The sequence below is a fragment of the Scyliorhinus canicula genome, chromosome 5 (assembly GCF_902713615.1).
Source record: "Scyliorhinus canicula chromosome 5, sScyCan1.1, whole genome shotgun sequence".
NCBI lineage: Eukaryota > Metazoa > Chordata > Chondrichthyes > Carcharhiniformes > Scyliorhinidae > Scyliorhinus > Scyliorhinus canicula.
In genome coordinates, this window is record NC_052150.1 from 160,651,551 (window position 1) to 160,675,846 (window position 24,296).

At 46.6% G+C, this 24,296-nt stretch overlaps 1 protein-coding gene across 4 annotated transcripts in view; it reads right to left on the bottom strand.

Annotated features, from left to right (window-relative positions):
* Positions 1 to 24,296, bottom strand: part of cdk14 (cyclin-dependent kinase 14) — a 776,296-nt gene that overhangs the window by 144,976 nt on the left and 607,024 nt on the right. For all 4 annotated transcript variants that reach the window (XM_038797927.1, XM_038797929.1, XM_038797930.1 and 1 more), the window contains one exon: positions 5,645 to 5,790. In XM_038797927.1, coding sequence (XP_038653855.1) covers positions 5,675 to 5,790 — 116 coding nt within the window. In that variant the 3' untranslated portion in view covers positions 5,645 to 5,674. The remainder of the gene's footprint in view (positions 1 to 5,644; positions 5,791 to 24,296) is intronic.

Sequence of the window (24,296 nt, forward strand, 5' to 3'; positions counted from 1 at the left end):
ATTGAATTATAAATCACTCTAATTGCAACCAGCTCTAATACCTTTACTCGAACACAAACACAGTGGGATATCTTTGTGATCCAGTACTCACTTTTTAAGATTTGGCGGGAATTTTACATTAATCCACCAAAGCCTCCAAAACCTTGAAATCCCTTGCTATTTTCCAAATAGTTTAAAATTTAATCCTAACCCAAATGCTGTAATTTAATTTATTTACCAGCATTATTATTTTATATCGTGATTTTTGAAGAAAAAAATGACATTCAGCTGCATATTGACCTATATTCTTTCTGATTTTATCTGTTTTTCCAAAAACATTTTATGCAAACACATTCACTTCCAAAACGATATGTCCAATCTTCCAAAGGCACCTTCTTGTAAGTGTCCCTCACCCATCATCCTTGTGCTTCATGATTTACATTGGCTCCCTAGCCATGGGCACATTTTAAAAATTCTCATTCATTTATTTTAATGATTTTGGGCCTCTGTTGCTGTAATGTCCTTCAGCTTATAACATTCCGAAAACACACTGTGCAATTATGACCTCTTGCCCAATTGCTTCAACTCACCGTTGGTGGTACAGTGTTCTTGACCCTAAGCTCTGGAATTCCTTCTCCAAGCATTTTCCTATCTCTCCACTTCAGTCTCCTCCTTCAAGCCTTTCTTCAAAGCCTTCATCTTCGACCAAGATTTTGGTTACCTTTCCTAATGTCTCCTTCGTTGGTTGTATGTCAAATTATGTCAGAATATGCTCCTGTGAAGCAATTTAGGACATTTTGCTACATTGAGTGTTCTATATAAATGTACGCTATTGCTGTACTGAATGCTATACAGTGGAAAAGTATCTTCCGTGGGCTGTTAAGCTAAAATGCTACGTTCAGGAGAAGGCACTATGGTAAATTATTTCCAAGGGCTGGATTTTCCTTATCAGAAGGAGGACTAATCCAATCCCCAGCCTGCTGTGAAGCATGATTTCCTAGTGGCATGGGTCTTAATGACGCTGGAGGTAGGGCTGTTGTGTAATTAGTGGGCCTGGGCAGGGAGGGGAATGTGGAGAAATGGCAGAGTGAATTTGGCCACGTTCTGGTCCAAATTGGCAGTATTGCTCTGACTGCCATCTGAGCAAAATCATCAAAAAAGATAAATGGGATGAGTGTAGATTTAGAGTAGTTTTTTTTCAGTGCAGGCCTGATGGGCCAATGGGCTTCTTCAGTACTGTATGATTCTATCTTCAAAGTGGTGATGGCAAATGAAGAGCTGAGACCTGGAATAGGGTTAGGGTTAACCCTAATGTAGGGAAAGCTCACTGATTGAAATTTCACTGCTACTCAATAAATTTTTTGTCAAAACTTTCAAGTTTTCCACTAAATAAAACTATTTCAAAGCTGTTACACCTGTTCCCACAATACTGCAGCTGGTCAGCTTCGGAGTTCATAACAGCTGCTCACCGCCATGGAAATCTCAGTAAGTTAGAAGGCGACTGCTTAAAGAGCTCCCACATGATCTCAATATGCCCAATTAATGAAGTGGGTAATCTTTCTCACTCTGCCCCCAGCCTCGGGAAAATTGTGTCAGGAAAGGAGGTGGCAGATTGTCGTTCAGGCCGCTGGCGCCATCTTATTTTATCAGTTTACTTCCTGTTGTATTACTGGGTCTAGTAATATGCATTGTTACTAGTTGCTGTTGATGCCGATGGTCTGATGGTGTGATCCTGAAGAAACCATGAGTCTTCAACTTAAGCAAACTAATTTATTTAAAGTAACGATTGATTATATCTGAGTTCGACAATCTACAGAACTATATCGAGAAATCAAGTAATTAAATATGATTGTATTAATTGATTCACAACTATAAATACTAACTATACTGAGAGCTATCTAAATACACAGCTGCCTACTAAACACTCCTGAGTAGAAAGAGACCAAGATCCTTCAGGAGCTGCTATTTATATTGGATCTTGTAATGCCCTTTAGTGGTAGTGTTACAGTTAGATGTTATAATTAACCCTTTAGATATATACACATGTACATATTATGACACTCCATTTGGGACTGGAAAATCTGGCCATAATTTACTATAGTCATGTTCACATCCACATAACTGTTGGATTAAAAAGAGAAATGGCAAGAAAAGCTCAACCCTAATACTTGAACTGAAGATAGCATTTCTATTGATTTTAGGCACTAGATTTTATGACCACTTTATATTGAGAGAATGCCATCGGTGACTGATGCACAGCAAAAGATTTCACAATTATTTAGGTTGTACGGACCTGGGCCGAGGCGGATGGCAAAATATCAGGAACAGGCCCACCACAGTGTGAAAAAAGGGAGATTTGCCTTTCTGAGCCTCGCATGCAATACCCCAAAACCTGCTGCCCAAAACCTGCACAAACTGACAGTTGCCGGAGCCAAAGGCAAAGTTTGGATTTTAGGTGACAGGAGGCCACCGCCAAGTACTCAAACAAATAGTCCCTGGCATTTGAGCAAATGGTTCCGAAAAGGAGCTGCTGAGGCCAAGAATTAAGCCTCATGGTATTTTTATGGGGCTGCTCCTCCCAATCAATTAGGGAAACAAATAAAAAGTTATAAAATTAACTTTCTGGGTCACATCTGCATCTGGCTTTTGGACGGCTGGTTGGCCTGGCAGCACCTTCCCCTTGCAGTCTGTGTAGAGGGAAACAGAATTAATGTTTCAAGTCGATGTCCTATCGTCAGAGTATTCTGGTAAAAGATCGTCAAAGGCCTTAAATATTAACACCGTCTCTCTATATCGAGATGCGCCCTGAGCTGAGTGTTCCACTGACCTGAGCGTTCCCAGTATTTTATGTTTGTATGTACAAAGTGGAGGGTAGTGTGAAAATAAACAGATTCTAATGGGCCTCACTTGGAAGTGATTTCAAATACACCAAGGTAACAGAGAAAAAGCAATACACAAAATTCTGATGATTAGTCTCGACAATCACAAATTAGATGTAGGGTTGGCAATGCTGATTTGAAGATCCACATTTTTGTAAACATGTTTTACAGTTACAGGCAGATCCCTCATGCAAAATGATGAGCAGTGCTCCAAAATATTAATTAAACAGTAACACATTAAAAGCCAACTATTCAAGAGGACAAATCAGTCCAGTAACACATTCAACAACACAAGGAATCACATCCTTAGTACGTAAAAGCATTGTAAAATATTTGATCAAAAACACAAAGAAATGGCAGGGCCTTTTACACTTCCACTAATCCTGTTCTGCATGTACTTCTCCCATTAAATTTGCAGCCTATTTCAATCCTGTCATAAGAAAGACTTCAAATGAGAAATAATTGCAAGCTAAAACAATGGCCTTCCAAGTCAGAATATTCCATCATATCTCCAGAAGCATAATAGAAATTTTGTCAGCAATAGCATACCTGGAATAAAGCTAGATGTTCCTCATCCAATGTAAATATTTTTAACAAATCGTTTCTCAAAGTTTTTTTTTGAACTTAAAAATCAGTTTTGTGGGCAGCGTCAGGTAATTGCTGACAGAGCCATCACCGTGTCCAATGATGGCTAAGTGCAGATCAATGCGAGGAACAATGGAATTCTACAGGGGAGGATTTGCAAGGGATTGCCCTAGAAATGGTATGATTGTGGTAAGGTTTGATCATACAAAATACAATTTTCATTCTACTCCGAATTGAAATTTGCACCATTTTTTGCATAAATAGTAGTCCTTTTAGTGGCACTGGCTAGCACTGTTGCCTCAAAATGCTGAGGACCCGGGTTCGTCCCAGCCCCAGGTCACTGTTCGTGTGGAGTTTGAACATTCTTCCTGTGTTTGTGTGGATCTCACCCCCACAACCCAAAGCCCCTTAATTGGGGAAAAAATGAATTGCGCACTTTAAATTTATTTTTAAAATATATAAAAATAGAAAAAGTAAGTAGTAGTCCTTCCCTTGTTTTAATTGATTTCAATCACATTTGTATTAGTTTTTTCTAAATCAAAGTCAATGAAAATTCCCAGTTTCACCACAACCCACATCCTTCTTTTTCCTCCCTCTCCATCCTAACCTCTGAGACCAGGGCCGAGATTTTCCTCCAAGGAGCTTAGTGAGCTAGAAACACATTAGGGCAGAACTTCCACCTGTCAACACCACTCCACTTTGGCAACATCTTATTTTGATATCTCAGGTTCATTTTATTCAAGATAGACTCAGAAAGCCTTGGCTAGGGATGGAGAACCTGGGGAATTCCAGCTCTGCAGCAGCTCAGAGGGTCAGGCTACCGATGCAAAGAGTGCGTGCCAAGAGCCTGCAAAAAGAAAGTTTGCAGATGTGACAGCAATGGTGCACATTCTCTAGGTTTTCAGTTTTCACTATACTTGTCCAAATCAGGGAAAGGTTGTTGCAACTCTTCGGGACTGTGGGAAGACGTCAAGCAAAGAATGATTTAGTTACAGTGGAAGGCAATGGCCTAAAGTCACCTCCAGCAACTAATGCCACCCACACCAAAAGTTGCCCAACAATCACATTGAATTAGTGAAAGAAAAAAGGCTCAGTTCCAACGTGTAACAATTCGAATTTGCAGCCAATGGCCCAGACTGCAGAATAATATGCTCAATACTAAGGTTCATCACATCCTCGGTCTTCACCTAAAAAGGTCAGTCCTCTCTCAGTTCAGCATGCAAGAAAGTAGTAAAAGTCTCCGAATACAAAGTTATTTTTTCCTAAAATGACCATTGTAAATTGTTTGGGGAAATGTCTTTACACAGAGAATTTGGAATGCATGTGTGAAGTTGAGGCAAAATCCTGGCAATTTTGATTTCTGCCTGAAGGAAAAGAGACGTCATCCCTTCCTGTCCACTTCGGGAGGGATTCAGTGCTGTAAATTGTAAAGAGACCCAAGAGCTAATCTTTTGAGGATCACGCTTATCCAAGTGATTGCCCTTTGTGGGCCAGAGCAGGGGTAGGAATGGGGCAGTGGAGGGGTAGGAAGGAAAAGGAGAGAAAAGAAGTGATGAAAGGAGCAAGTACACTTGAGAGAAAGGTTGGGGTGGGGGTAAGGAAGAAAGGCAGTAGGAATGGGAGAAGAAAGAAAGAGTGCCTGAGAAAAGAGTGTGGTGGAGGATAACTGGACAAGGAAGAAACTGGAGAGAGAGAACGGTAATGGGCAGGTCATGAAGGGTAGGGTACAGGAGCGGAGGGAAGAGGAAGTGGGAGCGAGGGCAGGATGGGGTAAAATGTGAGAAAACATTAACATCTTGTTAAGGTCACACATCTAATTTACTGTAAACAGGCACATTCTGATGCAATGTACACATTAATTGTTCTTGTTAGGAAACGTTTGCTAATTCTCCATTCCAGTTCTCAATATAAAATTACTTTTTCTTTCTGTTTTACTTTTGATATTTTGAAGTGTGGCATTGGTGATTTATACAACCAAATAATAAAATTATCTGGCTGTACAGTTCTTATTAAAATATTTATCACGGCAAAATGTTTGGGTTCAGTCTTGTGATACTTTCAGGTTGATTTCTGTTGGAGAAAGTGAATTATTTGCATACAAAAATGTAATTCCTGAAGCTAAACATAGCCAATTAAAGTAATTGTTGACGGGGTAAACATATGCTTTTTGAAAGAATCATGCTTAGTATTATTTTTATTACCTTTGTACTAGTAGGAGGAACAAGAATTTCTCAGTGTCTGTGGTTCAAAAAACTTTTGCCATGACTGTTACTTCTCCCATAAACCTTTGAACTGTCGCCGATCTCAGCCTGCAGCTTCACAGTGGGCACGGTGAAAACAGAAGACACTGGTGATGGAAGAAAAGTACACAAGTCAAAATAACATCATCATTGGATATAGGGATGATTACTTATTCTAATTCATCGTTGAATTTAGCAGCTAATCAATCCAGTATTTCCAAAGATGCCATCAATACCTCAGTATGGCAAGCAAACTTTTATAAATATAGAAAATACTGGGAATTCTCAGCAGGCCAGGCAGCTTATATAGAGAGGGAAACAGGTTAATGTTACAGGCCCGTGACCATTCATCAGAAAAGTTAGTGATGGAATAAGTTTTGAGCAACGTGTGGGTAGGACAAGGGGGAAAAAAAAAAGAGGTCTGCGATAGAGACTAAATGACAGAAGAGTTGATGATACAGGGACAAAGGCAATCGTGATGGGACAAGAAAATAAATAAAAGATGTGCCTGGAGAAGATGTGCTGCTGGCTGCAAGCAAAAATTGGAGGAAAAATGCAAGGAAACAATAATGGAGCAGAGCTCTTGGTCTGAAATTCTTGAACCCAATTATACCTTCAGGAGAAGAATGACCGGCAGCATTTGCTTCACAAACTCTTAGTAGCACAGAAACAAATTAAGCTCAGCTAGAAAAAGAGGCTTTTAGCATAATTTGGGGGGGTGAGAAAGTTCCACAATTACCTGTATGGGTGATATTTTACTCTTTTGTTGGATCATTGGCCTTGTAAAGGTATATCACCTTTGACAGCTGGTAGATTACAAAGATAGTCATTGATATTGTCGGCACACATGGATGATATCCAATATAGCAAGCCAGAACATGCAAATGTTGATGCTGTGTCATGATTGCCATCACAAGCCAAGCAGGAATTTGGAAACGCTTAATGTGACGAAGAGCATCAGAAGAGATATGGATGTAGGTGGGGAGAGTCTGGTCAAGGGCTGTCCTGTTTATGGATCTTGAGAAGGAGGTAAATGCAAGCTCTACAGGTTTTGGGAACAAAGAGATGGGAAGTGATCAGGGGGGGCAGAGTTGACGTCAGTGACTGTTCTGGAAACAATGGCTTGATGTTCAGTGGTGGAGTCATGATCCAGAATGAGGTTGAGGTACAGCATCTCATCTTTCAATTGGTCACTTTACACACTTCTGGACTCAACATTTGAGTTTAATAATTGCAGACCACAATTTCTGCTGCATTTTATTTCCTTTTCTTTGCATTTTAAATCTCAGTTTTGCTTGCAGTCAGCAGCACACCTGACCTAAGTATGTCTTTTCTTTCTTTGCTTCTTTTCCTGCCCCATTACCATTGTCTTTGTTCCTGTCGGGCTCATCTTCTGCCATTCAATCTATTCTGTCTTCAACTTCATAACAGACCTTTTCTTTGCTCCTTGTCCAACCTACCCCCCTGCTTAAATCCTATTTTGTCTCTAAATTTCCCATTTCTGATCAAAGGTTACATACCTGAAATGTTTCTGTTTGTCTCACCACAGATGTTGCCTGGCCTGCTGCACATTTCCAACATTTTCTGTTTTGTTTCAGATTTCCAGGATTCGCAGTATTCTGCTTATCCTTTATAAATGTATCCTGGTGTATGTATTATTTGGTGTTTCAATTAAGACTCATTTTGCATTGGAAATGCAAATTTCTGTCACCTCATTGCTCATCTGCAATGTCATAATGACTCTTGGCTCTTTCAGAACCAGAAATACTTTCTCCAAAACAAAGACCAAAATCCTGGAGAGGAATTTAGCTCAAAGATATTGGAAACCACATTTCAACATCACTCTCTTTTTTTGTATTGTATGAAGTTTAGAAGCACCTAACTTATCAAATCATTTTCTACAGCATTTAAGATATAGGCTTAACACTCATTTATTTTTCTTCCATAAGCATTCTAGCTTATTTTTGCATTTAAAAACATTCAACTCACACACGACACCTGTCAGGACCCTTTACCATGAAGCAATGGATGGTTCAGGCCTGTGAACCTTCAGTCGGGCTGCTTGAAGGAGGATTTAAGTAGAAACAAAGACTTGCGGGAGGAGTAAAACAATGGTTACCATTGACCATTCCTCTTCACCTCCAAACATGCTGATAATAAAAGTCAGTTATCAGGCTTCTTAGTTGGGGAATGATAAGTGGTGTCAAGTAGAAAGTGGGGTGGCAAAGCGAAGATCGTTTGATTCCAGATTAAAGCAAACTGCTCCTTTTTGAAGGCATAAACTGGTTCACGAAGTACGATTTATACAAGTATGTCATAGTTAACTGTCTGTGTATTCGGACCAATTAAGGAAGCATAACGCACAAAAATAGTCTTTAAAGGTTCCAGTGCTTTTTTTCCCCCAATTACCCGTCAAAAAGATGGGAGAATCCGTCACCATCATCAGTGCAACAATACTAAATAAATGGCATGGTAAAAATCTGCACTGGACAGTGAAATAAAGATCATAATTAAGCGGAGAGATGGTTTGGCATCTGGATAGTTAAATGTGGTCAAATTTCATCTTCTTGCTGTAATTATCTGCAGGAAGCAGAATGTTACTTCACGACATCTAAACATTTCTCTAGGCATGTAGCATTGCTTTTATTTAAAAATATGTAGATTTTCATCTTTGGTCTGGCCTTCAAAAGGATTTGCATCAGTCACTGTTTAGAGCTCCACACAAACCCATTCTGGAAATGAATATCACCTTACGGTTATGCTTGTGCAAATAACCTGCTGCGCACTGATAAAAGGATTAATGCAGCAAAATTCTTAATATGGAAAATAACAAATTAAATTCTAATATTAAAATTACCACCCTTGGGGTATTTTCTTTCCCAATTTTAATTCCCCTCTGGTGTTCTGCAGAGATTGTGTCTGTTAATGATTGGAACAAGCATTTCTCTGCTGGCAGCCTGTGACAGTGTGATAATACAGGAGCATTTTTGAAAAAAATATAATTATATACTGAGATCCGGGTTTGTCCGCATTACGATAATGAACTGGCAACTGTGTAATACGTCCAAATTAGCCGAAATGTCCCATTACAGTAATCAAAATGCGTGGGGCCACATACATTTATCAAAATTCTGGCAATTCCTAACTGTCCTCCCGTGAGAAGAGGATTGAGATCTCACCACACAGCATGGATTTGGTTCATCTCTTTTACCCAGTGAGAGGTGACAGTCTAATGCCTCTCACTATCATTTCTATTTGTGTTTGAAACACTTCAGCTCAAATGGCAATTATCAATATAGCTGTTTATCTGGGCTGTACAACACAATCCCCATTGATGCCATGTGTTAAGCCAGCCAAAATAATAAAATACAAAAGCTTGTCTCACCACACTAATGAAATCTTAATTATGTTAATCAGACTGCTTAGAAGTATACTCCTTAATAAATATTTCAACATTCTAAACAACCTACAAGGTACCTAACTATACGTAGGTGTCCTTAGGTGTATACATAAATATATAAACATAATCTATCAATAGCACCTAACAGAATAGACATTTCTATTAAATATAAAAGAGACAAATATTGTAAATGGTCATAATGGTGTGTATAAAATAAAATGGTGGGTAAATACCACATTCCGAAAACCTAAATGCTGATTCCAATTAACACTTTTAAAATTATGTTGATTATTAATATGAATGACCTACATCATGCTGGCAGATAGCACACAAATGAACGTCCAAAATTCATAAGGTGACACACCTTGGTGTACATAGCTAGTCCTGACCTGTGTCAATATTTGCAAGGTCAGAGGGAAGGTCATACAACTTTCATGACTTTAGGGTGCTAGGGGTTCATTTGGAATGTTTTTCTCCACCAAAGGAACTATAAAATCTTGCAGGGTCTCAGAGAACAGAGAGATCTTTTCTCCTCCACTTGGAAGAAAATAAAATACTTTTAAAGTAAATTGAACGTGCAAAGGTCTTGGGTGTTGGCTTTCTCAGGGTTGGGTGTTTAAAGATGAACAAAATAGCTGCCTTGGAACTCGAACTGAGCCCCATAACTGGCTTGTTCTCACCATACATTCACATTGCCGTACATACAATTATCGTACTTCCGGTTGCCTCAGTGGCAAGATCTGTATTCCCTCTCTAAACCTTTCTCTCCTCATTTATGATGCTCCTTATAATTACCCTATTTCACTAAATCTTGTTTGATAATGTTCCTGTGAAATGTCACAGGATGGTTCACCAAATGACTAAGTGGTATGGTTGCAGTGGACTCTCGTTTGACATACTGAAAGTTGAAGACAACAGCACAGTTCAGATCTTGCCAGCTGTTTTTTTTAACATTTTACAGCTAATGGCCTTAGACAGAAGTAGAATACAACTGCCCCCTTAAATTTCAGAAGCAGAAATAATTTTATAAGTCATTATAGGGCCAATTCTTCCAGGCCCCTACTACCCCGGATGTTAAAGATACACCTCAGAAGCCCACTGCCAGGCCACGTAATATGGTATGCCCAGAAATATTGCAGCTACATGGCGACCAGAACGTTCTGATTATTTGTTCATGGGACTACGCCACTGCCTCTCCATTGGCAAGTAGAAGATTCCAATTTAATATTAACGTCCTGACTGAGGAGCTAGTGAAAGGCTGCTGACTTTCACTCTGGGTGGCTAAGACCACTTTGAGCAGCTCTAACCCTAGGTGGTTTGATTTTGCACTGCACTACCTCACATTGGATGGCAGCAGTCTGCATTGGCAGGCTTAAGGCAGCAGTAAAGGTAATGGTGAAAGGAAAATAGATTTACGCTCCATAGAGCCACTGCCACTTGCCCCACACCATACTCTGGTATGGCAGACAGATTGCCTTTACAATACCCTATGGGCATTAATATCTGCAGCTAAGATGGCAGCAGCACAAGCTTGCAATGCAGTAAGCCAGCCTGGCATGACTTCTGTCTGAGATTCCACTGCAGCAACAAAGTATTGGATTGCTTCTGCTTGTGCTGCAAAGGAAGATGAGATATTAACCATTACATGATCAATGGGGCCACCACTTCATATCAGAAACGATGGGCTCCATGCTCTGTGCAAAGCTCAGCGCCAAGTTTGCAGGCAACCTCTCCATACACTTTAACATCTTCATGCTTTACTTCTGGCAGACTTGCCAGACCTTGCATGTGCAACTTCACCCTCGTGCAAGTTAGCACTTGTGCTATCCTTTCCTGCCCTGGCTGCAAGCAATGCATACACATGGGGTTAGTACGTTGAATAGTATGCAAGGTCAGTAGTGACCTCGAATGCGCCGTTTAAAGATGCATTCACTGAGGCCCACTTGTGTGAGAAATTTGAACTTCATGCAATCTCTGTATTCAAGTCGTAAGGACTGGACCACTGACATTGACCCAACTGCAATGTGGCACCACTGCCTTCACAAAGTTTGTGTGGAAGGCCTTCTGGCTCCCTGTGGAGCATGGCCTGCTCTCTACCTCTTGTACCAAGGCTTCCAGTGCAGCATCATAACATCTCAAGCACCCATTTTCTGCTGTTTGTGCAATTATGTCTTTTCCAGCACAGAATCAAATGAATAATGACTTTCAGTGCACATTGCAGCCAAAATGCACTCCTCCTTTCAGAGGTCCACGCTGGTTTTAAATAATAGACTCATTGAATTTAATGCTAGCCTCATGATTTTGTGTCTCCCCGAGACATGCAGCATGAAGTTTGCATCAGAAGCAATAACAACATAAGAAATAGGAGGAGCAGACCACATGGCCCCTCAACTCTGCTCTGCCATTCAATACGATCATGATTGATCTTGGGCTTCAACACCATTTTCAATGAGTGCAGAGTAATCCTGCATCACTATTCCCACACACATTTTTGAACCGTGTCCAATTTTGTGGGGGCCCATACTGATTTGATGCATTCCTGGAGATTTGTTCCTATGTAATTTGATCAAACAGCATTCAATCATGTGACACCGATCATGGTATTTAGTCGCAGCATCTGATCATGTGAAATTAGCCTATGGTTCGCACATGTTATTACATTTACCTTAGCGGAGTGTCTCTGTAGCAACAAGTCATGAAGGAAATATTTCACTTTTTATTTTATTGTGAGATGAATGATAAATCAAAGATATAACGTAAAAAAGGAAAGGCTTAAGGAAAAGTCATAAAAGCCAACCCGGTGATGTTGCTATTGTCTCGACTGCAAATAACTAGCATTCATTCAATAAAAGCATCATCCCCTGTGTTTTTGTACTATTTTACAATATACAGTATCAAAATAATATAGAACCTATATCAATTCACTGATCCACACTCTGCTGATGTGGCAGAGTTCTCAGCACCAAAGGTGACTGAGACCTGTAATAAAACAAGTTATACAACACAGGTGGTCACTGACTGTCGTGCCTGATAAACAACTTGTGCAGTCTAAGTCCTGCTGCCCTCTCCCCCAACATACTGCATGTTGGTTAAGGATGATTGTACCGATTCAGCAGCAATTGCCCAATTGGGCAGCACGGTAGCACGGTGGTTAGCATAAATGCTTCACAGCTCCAGGGTCCCAGGTTCGATTCCCGGCTGGGTCACTGTCTGTGCGGAGTCTGCACGTCCTCCCCGTGTGTGCGTGGGTTTCCTCCGGGTGCTCCGGTTTCCTCCCACAGTCCAAAGATGTGCGGGTTAGGTGGATTGGCCATGCTAAATTGCCCGTAGTGTCCTAAAAAGTAAGGTTAAGGGGAGGGGGGGAGGGGGGAGGGGGGAGGGGGGAGGGGGGATGGGGGGGGAGGGGGGAGGGGGGGAGGGGGGGGGAGGGGGGATGGGGGGAGGGGGGGGGGGAGGGGGGGAGGGGGGGGGAGGGGGGGGGAGGGGGGAGGGGGGGGGAGGGGGGGAGGGGGGGGGAGGGGGGGGAGGGGGGAGGGGGGGGGGGAGGGGGGAGGGGGGGGAGGGGGGAGGGGGAGGGGGGAGGGGGGGGGGAGGGGGGGGGAGGGGAGGGGGAGGGGGGGGGGGGAGGGGGGGGGGGGAGGGGAGGGGGGGAGGGGGGGGGAGGGTGGGGAGGGGGGGGGGGGGGGGAGGGGGGAGGGGGGGGGGGAGGGGGGGGAGGGGGGGGGGGGGGGGGGGGAGGGGGGGGGGGAGGGGAGGGGGGGGGGGCGGGGGGGGGGAGGGGGGAGGGGGGGGGGAGGGGGGGAGGGGGGGGGGAGGGGGGAGGGTGGAGGGGGAGGGGGGGGGGGGGGGAGGGGGGAGGGGGAGGGGGGGGGGGGGGGGGGAGGGGGGGGGGGGGGAGGGGGGAGGGGGGGGGGGAGGGGGGGGGAGGGGGGGGGGGGGGAGGGGGGGAGGGGGGGGGAGGGGGGAGGGGGGAGGGGGGGTGAGGGGGGGGGGGGGAGGGGGGGGAGGGGGGAGGGGGGGGGGGGGGAGGGGGGGGGGGAGGGGGGGGGGGGAGGGGGGGGGGAGGGGAGGGGGGAGGGGGGGGGGAGGGGAGGGGGGAGGGGAGGGGGAGGGGGGGGGGAGGGGGGAGGGGGGGGGGGGAGGGGGGGGGAGGGGGGAGGGGGGGGGGGGAGGGGGGGAGGGGGGGGGGGGGAGGGGGGAGGGGGGGGGGGGGGGGGGGGAGGGGGGGGGGGAGGGGGAGGGGGGAGGGGGGGGGGGGGGGAGGGGGGGGGGGGGGGGAGGGGGAGGGGGGAGGGGGGGGGGAGGGGGGGGGGGGGGAGGGGAGGGGGGAGGGGGGGGGGGGGGGGGAGGGGGGAGGGGAGTGGGGGGGGAGGAGGGAGGGGGGAGGGGGGGGGGGGGGAGGGGGGGGGGGAGGGGGGGGGGGAGGGGGGGGGAGGGGGGGGGAGGGGGGAGGGGGGGGGGAGGGGGGGGAGGGGGGGGGAGGGGGGGGGAGGGGGGGGGGAGGGGGGGGGAGGGGGGGGGAGGGGGAGGGGGGAGGGGGAGGGGGGGGGAGGGGGGAGGGGGGGGAGGGAGGGGAGGGGGGGGGGGGTTGTTGGGTTACGGGTATAGGGTGGATACGTGGGTTTGAGTAGGGTGATCGTTGCTCGGCACAACATCGAGGGCCGAAGGGCCTGTTCTGTGCTGTACTGTTCTGTGTTCTGTGTAAAACCTACTTGGAGTGGATTTTACAATCCCCAGTCGCGGGTTTGAAGGTTGGTGGCAAATAACAGGCAGCTTATCCAGCTCTCTCCACTCCCGACATCATTTTCTCAATGGCAGGGGTGACAACATGTGGTCCACTCACCAATGTGCCACTTGAGGCCCTTAAATGGAAATTAATATCCATGCGAGGCCCTCATCTTGACATTGTCCCTATTCTGCGTCTCTCTCCCAGTCTGCATCCCCCTCCCTCTCTCCCCCAGTCTACGTACCCTTCCTTTCTCCCCCAGTCTGCGTCCCCTCCCTCTCTCCCCAAGTCTGCGTCCTCCTCCCTCTCTCTCCCAGTCTACTTGCCCCTCCCTCTCTGCCCCAGTCTGTGACCCCCCTCCCTCTCTCCCCCAGTCTGCGTCCCCCTCCCTCTCTCCCCCAGTCTGCTGCCCCCTCCCTCGCCCCCCAGTCTGCATCCCCCCTCCCTCGCCCCCTCCCAGTCTGCGTCCCCCTCCCTCCCCCCCCATGCCTGCGTCCCCCCTCCCTCTCTCTCCCAGTCTGCGTTCCCCTCCCTCTCCCCCCTCCCTCTCCCCCCCCCCCCCAGTCTGCATCCCCCTCCCCCTCTCTCCCCCAGTCTGTGTCCCCCTCCTTCTCGCTCACCCAGTCTACTTCTGTTTTAGTCATAGAACATACAGTGCAGAAGGAAGCCATTCGGCCCCTTGGGTCTGCACCGACCCACTTAAACCCTCACTTCCACCCTATCCCCGTAACCCAATAGCCCCTCCAAACCCTTTTGGTCGCTAAGGGCAATTTATCATGACCAATCCATGTAACCTGCACGTCTTTGGACTGTGGGAGGAAACCGGAACACCCGGAGGAAACCCTCGCAGACACGGGGAGAATGTGCAAACTCCGTACAGACAGTGACCCAGCAGGGAATCGAACCTGGGACCCTGGCGCTGTGAAGCCACAGTGCTATCCACTTCTGCTACCATGCTGCCCGCCCTCCCTCTTGCTCCCCCAGTCTGCGCCCCCCTCCATCGCTCCCCCAGTCTGCATCCCGCTCCATCGCTCCACCAGTCTGCGTCCCCCTCCATCTCTCTCCCAGTCTGCGTCCCCCTCCATCTCTCTCCCAGTCTGTGTTCCCCATGCTCTCTCCCCCAGTCTGCGTCCCCTCCCTCTCTCTCCCAGTCTGCGTCCCCCTCCCTCTCTCCCCCAGTCTACTTGCCCCTCCCTCTCTGCCCCAGTCTGCGTGCCCCTCCATCACTCTCCCAGTCTGCGTCCCCCTCCATCTCTCTCCCAGTCTGCATTCCCCTCCCTCTCTCTCCCAGTCTGCGACCCCCTCCCTCTCTCTCCCAGTCTGCGTCCCCCTCCATCTCTCTCCCAGTCTGCGTTCCCCTCCATCTCTCTCCCAGTCTGCGTTCCCCTCCATCTCTCTCCCAGTCTGCGTTTTTCTCTCTCGTCCCTTCCTCCAGTTCGTGGTTGACTGTCATTGGTTCGATACCGTCACCTTCAATCTGCACTGAAGTGCAGATTTAGCAATGGGAGTGGGGGGCAGCAGGCTTTAGAGGCAGTGGTTGGCTGCAAGCCACAACGTTAAGATAATGTGCCTGCGCGGAAAAGAGTCTGCCTGGATTGAAGGGAGATTTGGTAGCTTAAAATATTTCATGAACAGCTAAGAATGAATAATTGCTTTTTCTTACCAATAACAACCTATGCAATATTCATTCATTATGCATTCAATTAAACTAAAATTAAAATTCACAAGGGGTGGGAAAGGTGTTTTCAAATATTTTTCTGAATGTCTCAAAATTAAATGGAAAACGATACCCAATCTGGAACTGCGCTGAAGGTAACATACCTTCAGGCGAAACAAGTAATGGCAGCGTTTTCAATCTAGTTTTCATATTACCATTACTAGAGACTTTGAGCTTTTCCATGTCTAATGGCAGCCTGCCACCACAGGCTATAGCTCGAGGGGCGCCTCTCCACATCAAGCATGCCTGACCAGGACACTCCTCCGGTCTTACTGCCTGCCCTAGGCGTACTGGAACGATTTACAGGTTGATAATGAATCTGCTTGCCCATGGCATGAACACGTTTTCTCTGACCATCAAGTCCTGGGGGTGGGACGCAAATCTGGAGCTTCGGACTCCGAGGCAGTGGTGCTACCATTACTTAATGTCAAAATGGACAATGCTTTCATGTTCCCAGCAAAAAAACAGTGACATTAAATTTATTATGTGCTCTCTTATCACTGATGGAGCACTGCTGTCTCCCGAGTGCCACATTGGGCCTACTGGTAAAATTTGTCTGCAGGTGCTGTAACTCAATTTACAGAGTGAACCTTAGGAACTGACAACTGAAGCTTCCAGAAAATTCACACAAACTAACTGCAATGATGATTGATGATTTGGATGTATGATCCGTATATCCAATCTGAAGTGAAATATGTCAATTTTTCCAAGTTTGATTTGCCAGTAGCCACATTCAGTATAAATAAAACATACCCTACTGTTGTCAGACTAATGATGTATATAACAAAGTTTAACAGCACTACTCTCCAAAAAAAAACATCACAAAAAACGCAAATAACTTCAGATAAATTTTAATTAAAAAAAATATATACTTGTTACCATCTGCAACCCCATGATCCTTTGAAAGCTAAGTGTTGAACTGCAAGGGGTCTCTGGTATGGGTTAATGGACCATCAACTTTGCGTCGAAGCAGCTGGACTGTGTAGGGTTGTTCTCTGTCTTCTGGTGCTCCAGGCAAACAATTAGAATGACAGGCAAGAGGGACATGGCTGTTGCAATGCTATACTTAACAGAAATGTCAGAGGTGCAATTCTGATTTCTATACCTGGCCTTTATCATACAAAGGAAAACAGGAAAAACGATTCTGTGAACAGTACAAATACAGTGGTCAAATGAAGGATTCTGAAATCCCACATCTTGGATGCTACCGCACAATGTTTTGTTTATGGTTCAATCATTAAATTTGTGGCAACATTATTTTTATATGGCTCACGCAGACACCACTGCACAAGGATCTATTGTATTAAAAATCAGATCGTGCAAGAGTACTCGTTTCCTGTCTTTGATGAGCTTAGGTGGTACAGCATCATCACCTGGAGCTCTGCCAGTGGCAAATGAGTCAATAGTTTTGTTAAGTTGCTCCACTGTGGGTTCAGTATCCATGTCAGGCTGACCATCTGTGGGGTGTACAGCTATCTTGGTGGTGCCACTTTGCACCAGATCTTTCTCTGGTCTCTGCTGGAGGGTGGGGGCAGACACAGGGATTCTGACATTGTAAAAGAACAAGGGCAACCACAACAATTGCAAATGTAATTCAAATCCCATTTAAGAACTGGAATATCCACATTCTACGTGATCATCCAAAGATGTATAGGTTAGGTGGATTGGCCATTCTAAATAAACTGCTCCTTTGTGTCCAGGGATGTGCAGGTTTAGGTGGGCTACGGGATTAGAGTGTTTTTTTTATGGGGGGGGGGGGGGGGGCGGGGTGTGTAAGTCTAATTAGGGTGCTCCTTCAGAGGGTCAGTGACTCGATGGGCCGAATGGCCTCCTTCTGCACTGTCGGGATTCTATGGTTCTCAGTCTGGAAACTGCAAGAGAAATGTCGTGAACAAAGCAGACCACCAAGTATTGCTTACATTGATCTTACCAAGGCACTTGACGATGTGAGCAGAAGCAATCTATTAGTTGCTAAAGAAGATTGGTTGTCCACTGACATTGCTCAGTGTGATTCCTCTTTCCATCACAATGAGTGGTATCGTCAGCTATGAAGAGGCAATATGAGAATCCTGTGAGAACCGCCATGGGGTCGAACAGAGTTGTGTTCTGGGACATCCTCTCTTTGCTGCCATTGTATGCCTTCAGTTCATCGACACACCAAAACTGATGGAAAGCGGCTCAGACGTGTTGCCCAAGACGTCAAGACAAAAATGCGGCAGGTCCTCATCAGACAGTTATTCTATGTTGCAGGTGTCGCACTAATACTTAGTTTCAGGGAACACCTCCTCATTGGCAAATTGACAGACCCTGATGTCCATGAAGCTTTTGGTTTAATCATTAGCATTAGCAAGATGGTCCAGGAAGTTGCCATCCCAATATCTATCAGCATTTACCATGTGATGCTGGAGATTTTTGACAGCTTCAGATATCTAAGCTCCAAATGACCAGAAATCTGTCATTTGATGCTGAAATCAACACAACATTGCAAAAGCTGCAGCAACAGTCCTAGCTGCGTAAGAGTGTATGGAAAAAATAGAAACCTGACTGAACATGAAAAACAGAAAATGCTGGAAATATTGCTGAAAGGTTATTGACCTGAAATATTTATCTCCATTTCCCACTACACAATGTCTGGCCTGCAAATTATTTCCAGCACTTTCAATATTTATTTTGTTTTCCAACATCTACAGTACTGTGCTTTCGTCGGCTAAGCCTGTGTATTGAACAAAGAATAAAGGATAATACAGCACAGGAACAGGCCCTTCGACCCTCCAAGCCTGTAGCGGTACTGATACCAACCTTTGCCAAAACCCTCAGTACTTCCTAGTGTCGTATCCCACTACACCCATCCTATCCATTTGTTTGTCAAGATGCCTTTTGAACGCCGCTAATGTATCTGCTTCCACAACCTCCCCGGCAATGTATTCATTACCCTCTGCATTAAATACCTGCCTCACACATCTCCTGTAAACTTTGCCCCAAGGACCTTAAACCTATGCCCTCTAGTGACTGACCCCTCCACCCTGGGAAAGAATGCCTGCCCATCCACTCTGTCCATGCCCCTCAATCTTCTGGACCACTATCAGGTCGCCCCTTGGTGCACATTTTTACAGTATTAAGATCTGGGGCTGGATTTTCCGTAGCCCAACGCCGAAATAGTGTTCAGCAATTGGGCGGAGAATACATAATTGCGCCGAAATCGGGGCCAGCGCTGGTTTGACACGGGTCTGCCATGCTCTGCCCTCTCCAAACTGGTGTCATCTTGATGCACGCCATATGCCGTTTCAACAGCGTTGGCATGTCATTAGCCGGCCCAACCGCGATGTTCAACCCCCAAAGGGCCGAGTTCTCGACGGCGTGGGCCACGTGTAGTCCCAACCGCGCGGGAACCCCCGGCGTGACAGCTGCGGACTGTGACCAGCACTGCCACACTCGGCCAGGATCCTTGCTGCTGGCTTGGGGACTTCTGCAAGGGCTGGGGGACTGGTGGGGGGCTGCCAGAGGGTGGGCTGTGGGGTCGCATGTGGCGGGTTGGGGTCGCGCACGGCAGATGCCATTTTGTACGACGTGACCGGTGCAGGTCGTCAGCCGTGCACATGCCGGCCCAGGACCTGCCAATTCTCTGGCCGTTTTCGGCTTGGGTTTCAGTCGGCGTTGCTGTTAGCTCCTCACCGGTATCAGAATCGGAAAGGTTTCACGCCAATTTTTCGGTTGTAAAAGACCACACATGCTCCGCTGCTGTCAGCACTTAGTCTCTCAAACGGAGGATCCAATCCCTGGGCAGCATACACTAAGCAGGAGAAAAAGTTGAATAGGTTCTACCTTCGCTGTCTCAGATGTCTCCCAGCATCTCTTGTCAGGGCAAGGTCACCAACTCTCACTTTCTGGAGCATGCTAATTCCATCAGCATGCACTCATTAATTCCTAAGCCAATTACATATAGGCTGGATTGGTCACATTCATCGGCTGGATCACAGCCATATATCCAGAGATCTTCTGTATGGTGCACTGGTCATTCGGTCATGATCTGCTAGATGTCTAAGGACACCTGTAAGTGAGATGTAAAGACGGTGGACATCGCGGCAGATACTGGATGACATTTGCCTTTATTCATGACTTCTGGAGGTTGACTGTTCAGAGAGGCATTGGAAAAGGCAAGAGGAAATGTAAAGATCAGCTAACCTTCTATATTGGCCCAAAGAAACGAGACCAATGAATGCTGCACCTTCTGAGCCCACTGGCTTCACCTGCAGCAGAGTGTGGCAGAGTGGGATTCCTGAGCCACACCAGGCAATGCTTCACACAGAGTTGACCACCAAGACACAAGCCATTGCCCCTCACAATATAGAAGGCTACCAGATCGAGTGTCACCATCAATACTTTACACACAAAACAACGTTACACTGAGTTTCTTGCCCTTCCCTTCATTAGCATAGCATGGGTTAAACACTTAAGGGGTAATTTTATGACCTCATATTCCTGATGGAAGCCTTGTAACAGTATAATTTAAATATTGGAAACTTGGGCATAAACACTTGGGGCGGGATTCTCCGACCCCCGCCGAGTCGGAGAATCGCCGGGGGGGGGGGGGGGGGGGGCGGGGCGAATCCCGCCCCCACTGGCTGCCGAATTCTCCGGCGCCGGAGATTTGGCGGGGGCGGGTATCGTGCCACGCCAGTCCGCGGCCGCTGGCAGCCTCTGGCAGCCTCCCCCCCCCGCCCGGCGATTCTCCGGCCCGCGTGACCACCTGTTTACGGCTGGTCGTGCTGGCGTAAATTAGAGTAGGTCCTTACCGAAGGGACCTGGCGGCCCCCAGAGTTCTCGGGGGAGGGGGGGGGGGCAGGGCAATCTGGCCCCAGGAGGTGCCCCCATAGAGGCCTGGCCTGTGATCGGGGCCCACCGGTCCGGGGGCGGGCCTGTGCCGTGCGGGGAACTCTTTTCCTCCGCATCGGCCACTGTCAACCTCTGCCATGGCTGGTGCGGAGACAAACCCTCCCGCGCATGCACTGGGATGATGCCAGCGCACGCTGGCGCTCCCGCGCATGCGCCAACTCGACCCGGCCGGCGAAGGCCCTTCGGCCAGGCCTGTTCCCCGCCAGCCGGCGGGGCGCGAACCACTCCGGGGCCGGCCTAGCCGCTGAAAGTGCAGAGGATCCCGCACCTTTGGGGCGGCCCGACGCCAGAGTGGTTCACGCCACTCCTCGGCGCCGGGACCCCACGCCCCGCCGGGTAGGGGAGAATCCCGCTCTTGTTATTTTCAAACCATTAAATTAGATGATCACACCTTACTGAAGCCTGCCCAAAATTGAGCACAAGCGCTTAATTTATGGTAGGGAATCTCAGAAGATTGAAGTTCAATTCAATCACAGAATGGTTCCAGCACAGAAGATCATGTTTGGGCATGGTGTTATTCCCACAAAGATGCGTTCTGGCATCATTCCATACAAACAAGTGGAGGCAATGATGACACCTGCATCAGTCAAAAATCAGTCAAAGCTGCAGGTTTTACATTGACTGGTATCAATGATTGATGAAAAACCAGAGCAATTATTAACCAGCTCTCCGATGATTCAATCAGCCCTATCAGCAAAAACGCCGTTCATCCAGATTTTGAAACTAATAATATTGGAATCAATTGACATCAGCAAGCCTCATTGGGCAATGACTAAAGGCACAGAGCTTCCTTTATGCATCAAAAAGAGATGTTGATTAATTTCTCACTAAAAGAAGGACAAAAGCAGAAGACAACATTTGCGAAGGTGACATAAAAAGAGCTAATGGAATTTGGCTCCTTGTGCCACCATCTGACTGAGTACAATTCACTAAGGGAAATTAATCTTTATTCTAACTGTGCGCTGACATGCTAACATATACACCCTTACCCTCGTCAATAGCTAACTAAAACAAATTATTTGTTGTGCTGTAATTAATTCTAAACTGAAGAAAATCATGTGGCTAATTTTATGATGCCTTGCTATACCATTATACCTCTTAGGCAGTATCCTGGAGTCGAGGATGACTTGCTGTCATACGAAAAATGGTTTATCAGGTGACTGAGGAGTGCAAAGTGGGACCTACAGTCTCTGTCACAGGTGGGACAGGTGGTGCTTGGAGGAGCAGGTGTGTGTGGTGCCCAGGTTGGCACGCGTTGCTTTCACTGGTGACGCTGGGCATCAGCTTGCTCTCGGCAGTAAAACTCGAGTGTTCAGCTCCTTCACGAATGCTTTTCCTTCTCATCAGACAGTGTTGGCCAAGGATTCCCAAGTGCCAATTGGGATGTTTCATTATTTCCAAGGAGATTTTGAGGTTGTCCTTGAAGTGCTTCCTCTGCCTTCCTGGGGTTCGCTTGCCATGTTGAAGCTCTGAGTAGAGCACCTGTTTCAGCAGTTTCATGTCAGGCATGCAGATGATGTGGCACATCCAGCGGAGCTGATCAAACGTGGTCAATGCTTCGATGCTGGGAATGTCTGAGGGAGAACATGGCTGGTAGTTTTCCTATCCTGCCAATGGATTTCCAGGATCTTGTGGATGCTGCGCTGATGATACTTAACCAGGATTTTTAGGTGTCTGCTGTACTTTGTCCATGTTTGAGCCATATAGAAGGGCGGGAATCACTTCAACTCTGTAGATCATAAGTTTCTGCCAGGTCTGAAGTCCTGATCTTCAAACACATTCTTCCTTGAGTAACCAAAGGTTGCGCTGACACACTTGAAGGCAATGTTGAACCTCAACATCGATGTCTGCCTTTGTTGACAGTAGTGTCTAGTGGTATGGTAAGTGGTCCACATTGGCAAAGGCCTCATTATGGATATTGATAACTGGAGAGACCAGTACTGTGTGGTGGGGGCAAGTTCGTAGAAGACATTTGACTTATGGATGTCCACTGAAGTCCCATGCTCTTGACAGACTCAGTGAAGGTACTGCTGATAACTTGGAGCTCGGAGTGTGCATAGACCCAAATATTGTCATTGAACTACAATATGCAGACAGAGGACAGGATGACCTTGGAGCTGGCCTGCATTTTCCATTTGTTCTGTAGGTTCATTCCACTGCTTGCATAGGATGAGATGGAGCATTGCAGCAAGACGATCGAGAGGAGCATCAGTGCGATGACACAACCTTGCTTGACCCCAGTCTGAACATGAATTGGGGCTATGGTTAGTCAGGATCACAATTTGCAGGCCATCGTGGAACAGGCAGAGGAGGATGGTGACAGATTTTGGGGGACAGACAAAACAGAAGATGACACTCTATCGTTGAGTGTTGAAGGCCTTTTTGAGGTTGTTTCAGCTTCCCCCTTGTCCTCTGACAAATCTGCATTGTTTTAATTCCTATTAATTTTTTTCAACTATCTTACTGTGAAAACAAAAGGCCTTGTAGTCTAAAGGCCGGATAAGAACTCAACTTAAAATCTCCCTCAAAATGTCTGAATACCTTAGCTCCACCCAGCAATGACATCATCTCCCCAAGCTGTAAACAAATCAACCGCCAAGGTTAAAAACGCCAGCTCCCCAGGGATTCTCCCTCGTCAAACAACAGTGAATTAGACAAGGCTTTTATATTGGTCAATTTCACCTCTGGCACCGAAACGTTATCTGCTCTTGCAAAACAAGATTCTATTGAAAACATGACCACTGCAGTTCAGGGCACTGATTTCTCAAAGGGACACTCTGTCCCAATTTTTCTGCCCCACTTGATGTTAATTGTGAACAATGGTAACTTCCTTCAAAGAATAGGAGGACCATAAGATAAGTAACTTAACGCTTCACCGAATACGTGTTTTGTAGTTTTCTAGTTTTGTGCTTTTACACCCTGCGCTCATACTGTCCAGTCTTATTTGACTTGGGACTTAGGTTGCTACCACAGAGCTATGCTAATTTAGTGAGTCTGCAGTCATACCAGCAAATTCAGAGTGAGGAAAAGTCATTCAACTGCTATCAGTGCGCCAAGGACCCGGGTTCAATTCTGACCTCGGGTGACTGTGTAGAGTTTGCACATTTTCCCGGTGTCTGCGTGGGTTTCCTTTGGATGGTCCAGTTATCTCCCACAGTCCAAAGATGTGCATGTTAGGTGGATTGGTCACAATAAATTGCCCCTTAAGAGTGGAGTTGCGGGAATAGGGTAGGGGATTAGGCCGAAGTAGGGTGGTCTTTCATAGGGTTGGTGCAGACGCAATAGGTCAAAAGGCCTCCTTCCGCACTGTAGGGTTTCTGCGGTTCTAGTCTAGGATCAATAGAAATCCAGAACCAACCAGCAAAAGAACAGTCGTATCCCACTGTATCTGCTGGATGCAGAGTTAAAAATTAAAACATACTTTACAAATGACATCAATGAGTTTTCAATAAATGTGGTGTACATTTAGCTGCTATGATCTGGAACTCCCAATCTGGTATACATTTGGATTCTTGAATCAGAAGGGGACCAACATTAAGCTTTCGGAGGAATTTTGCAAGATTAATTTTTCTGATCACTCATGTTGTAAGCAAGGAATTGGTGATTGCTTCTATGATGCTTAAATTGGTGCCATTCATTGGCAACTTTGTGCAGCGTGTAGTACATCAAGAAGATGAAATGCTGGATTTTACAGCTGTGCCTGCCGCGAGATTGCCATAGACGGGGACCATGTGAAGATCATTTGACCTCGGATGGAAATTTCCGGTCGTGGCTGGAAAATATTGGCCAAAGCCTTTGGGAGAGAGAGGGTGGATGAAATTGGTCTTTGACTGTAGTGCAAAACAAGTTTCGGTGGAAACAAAAATTGGGCAAGATG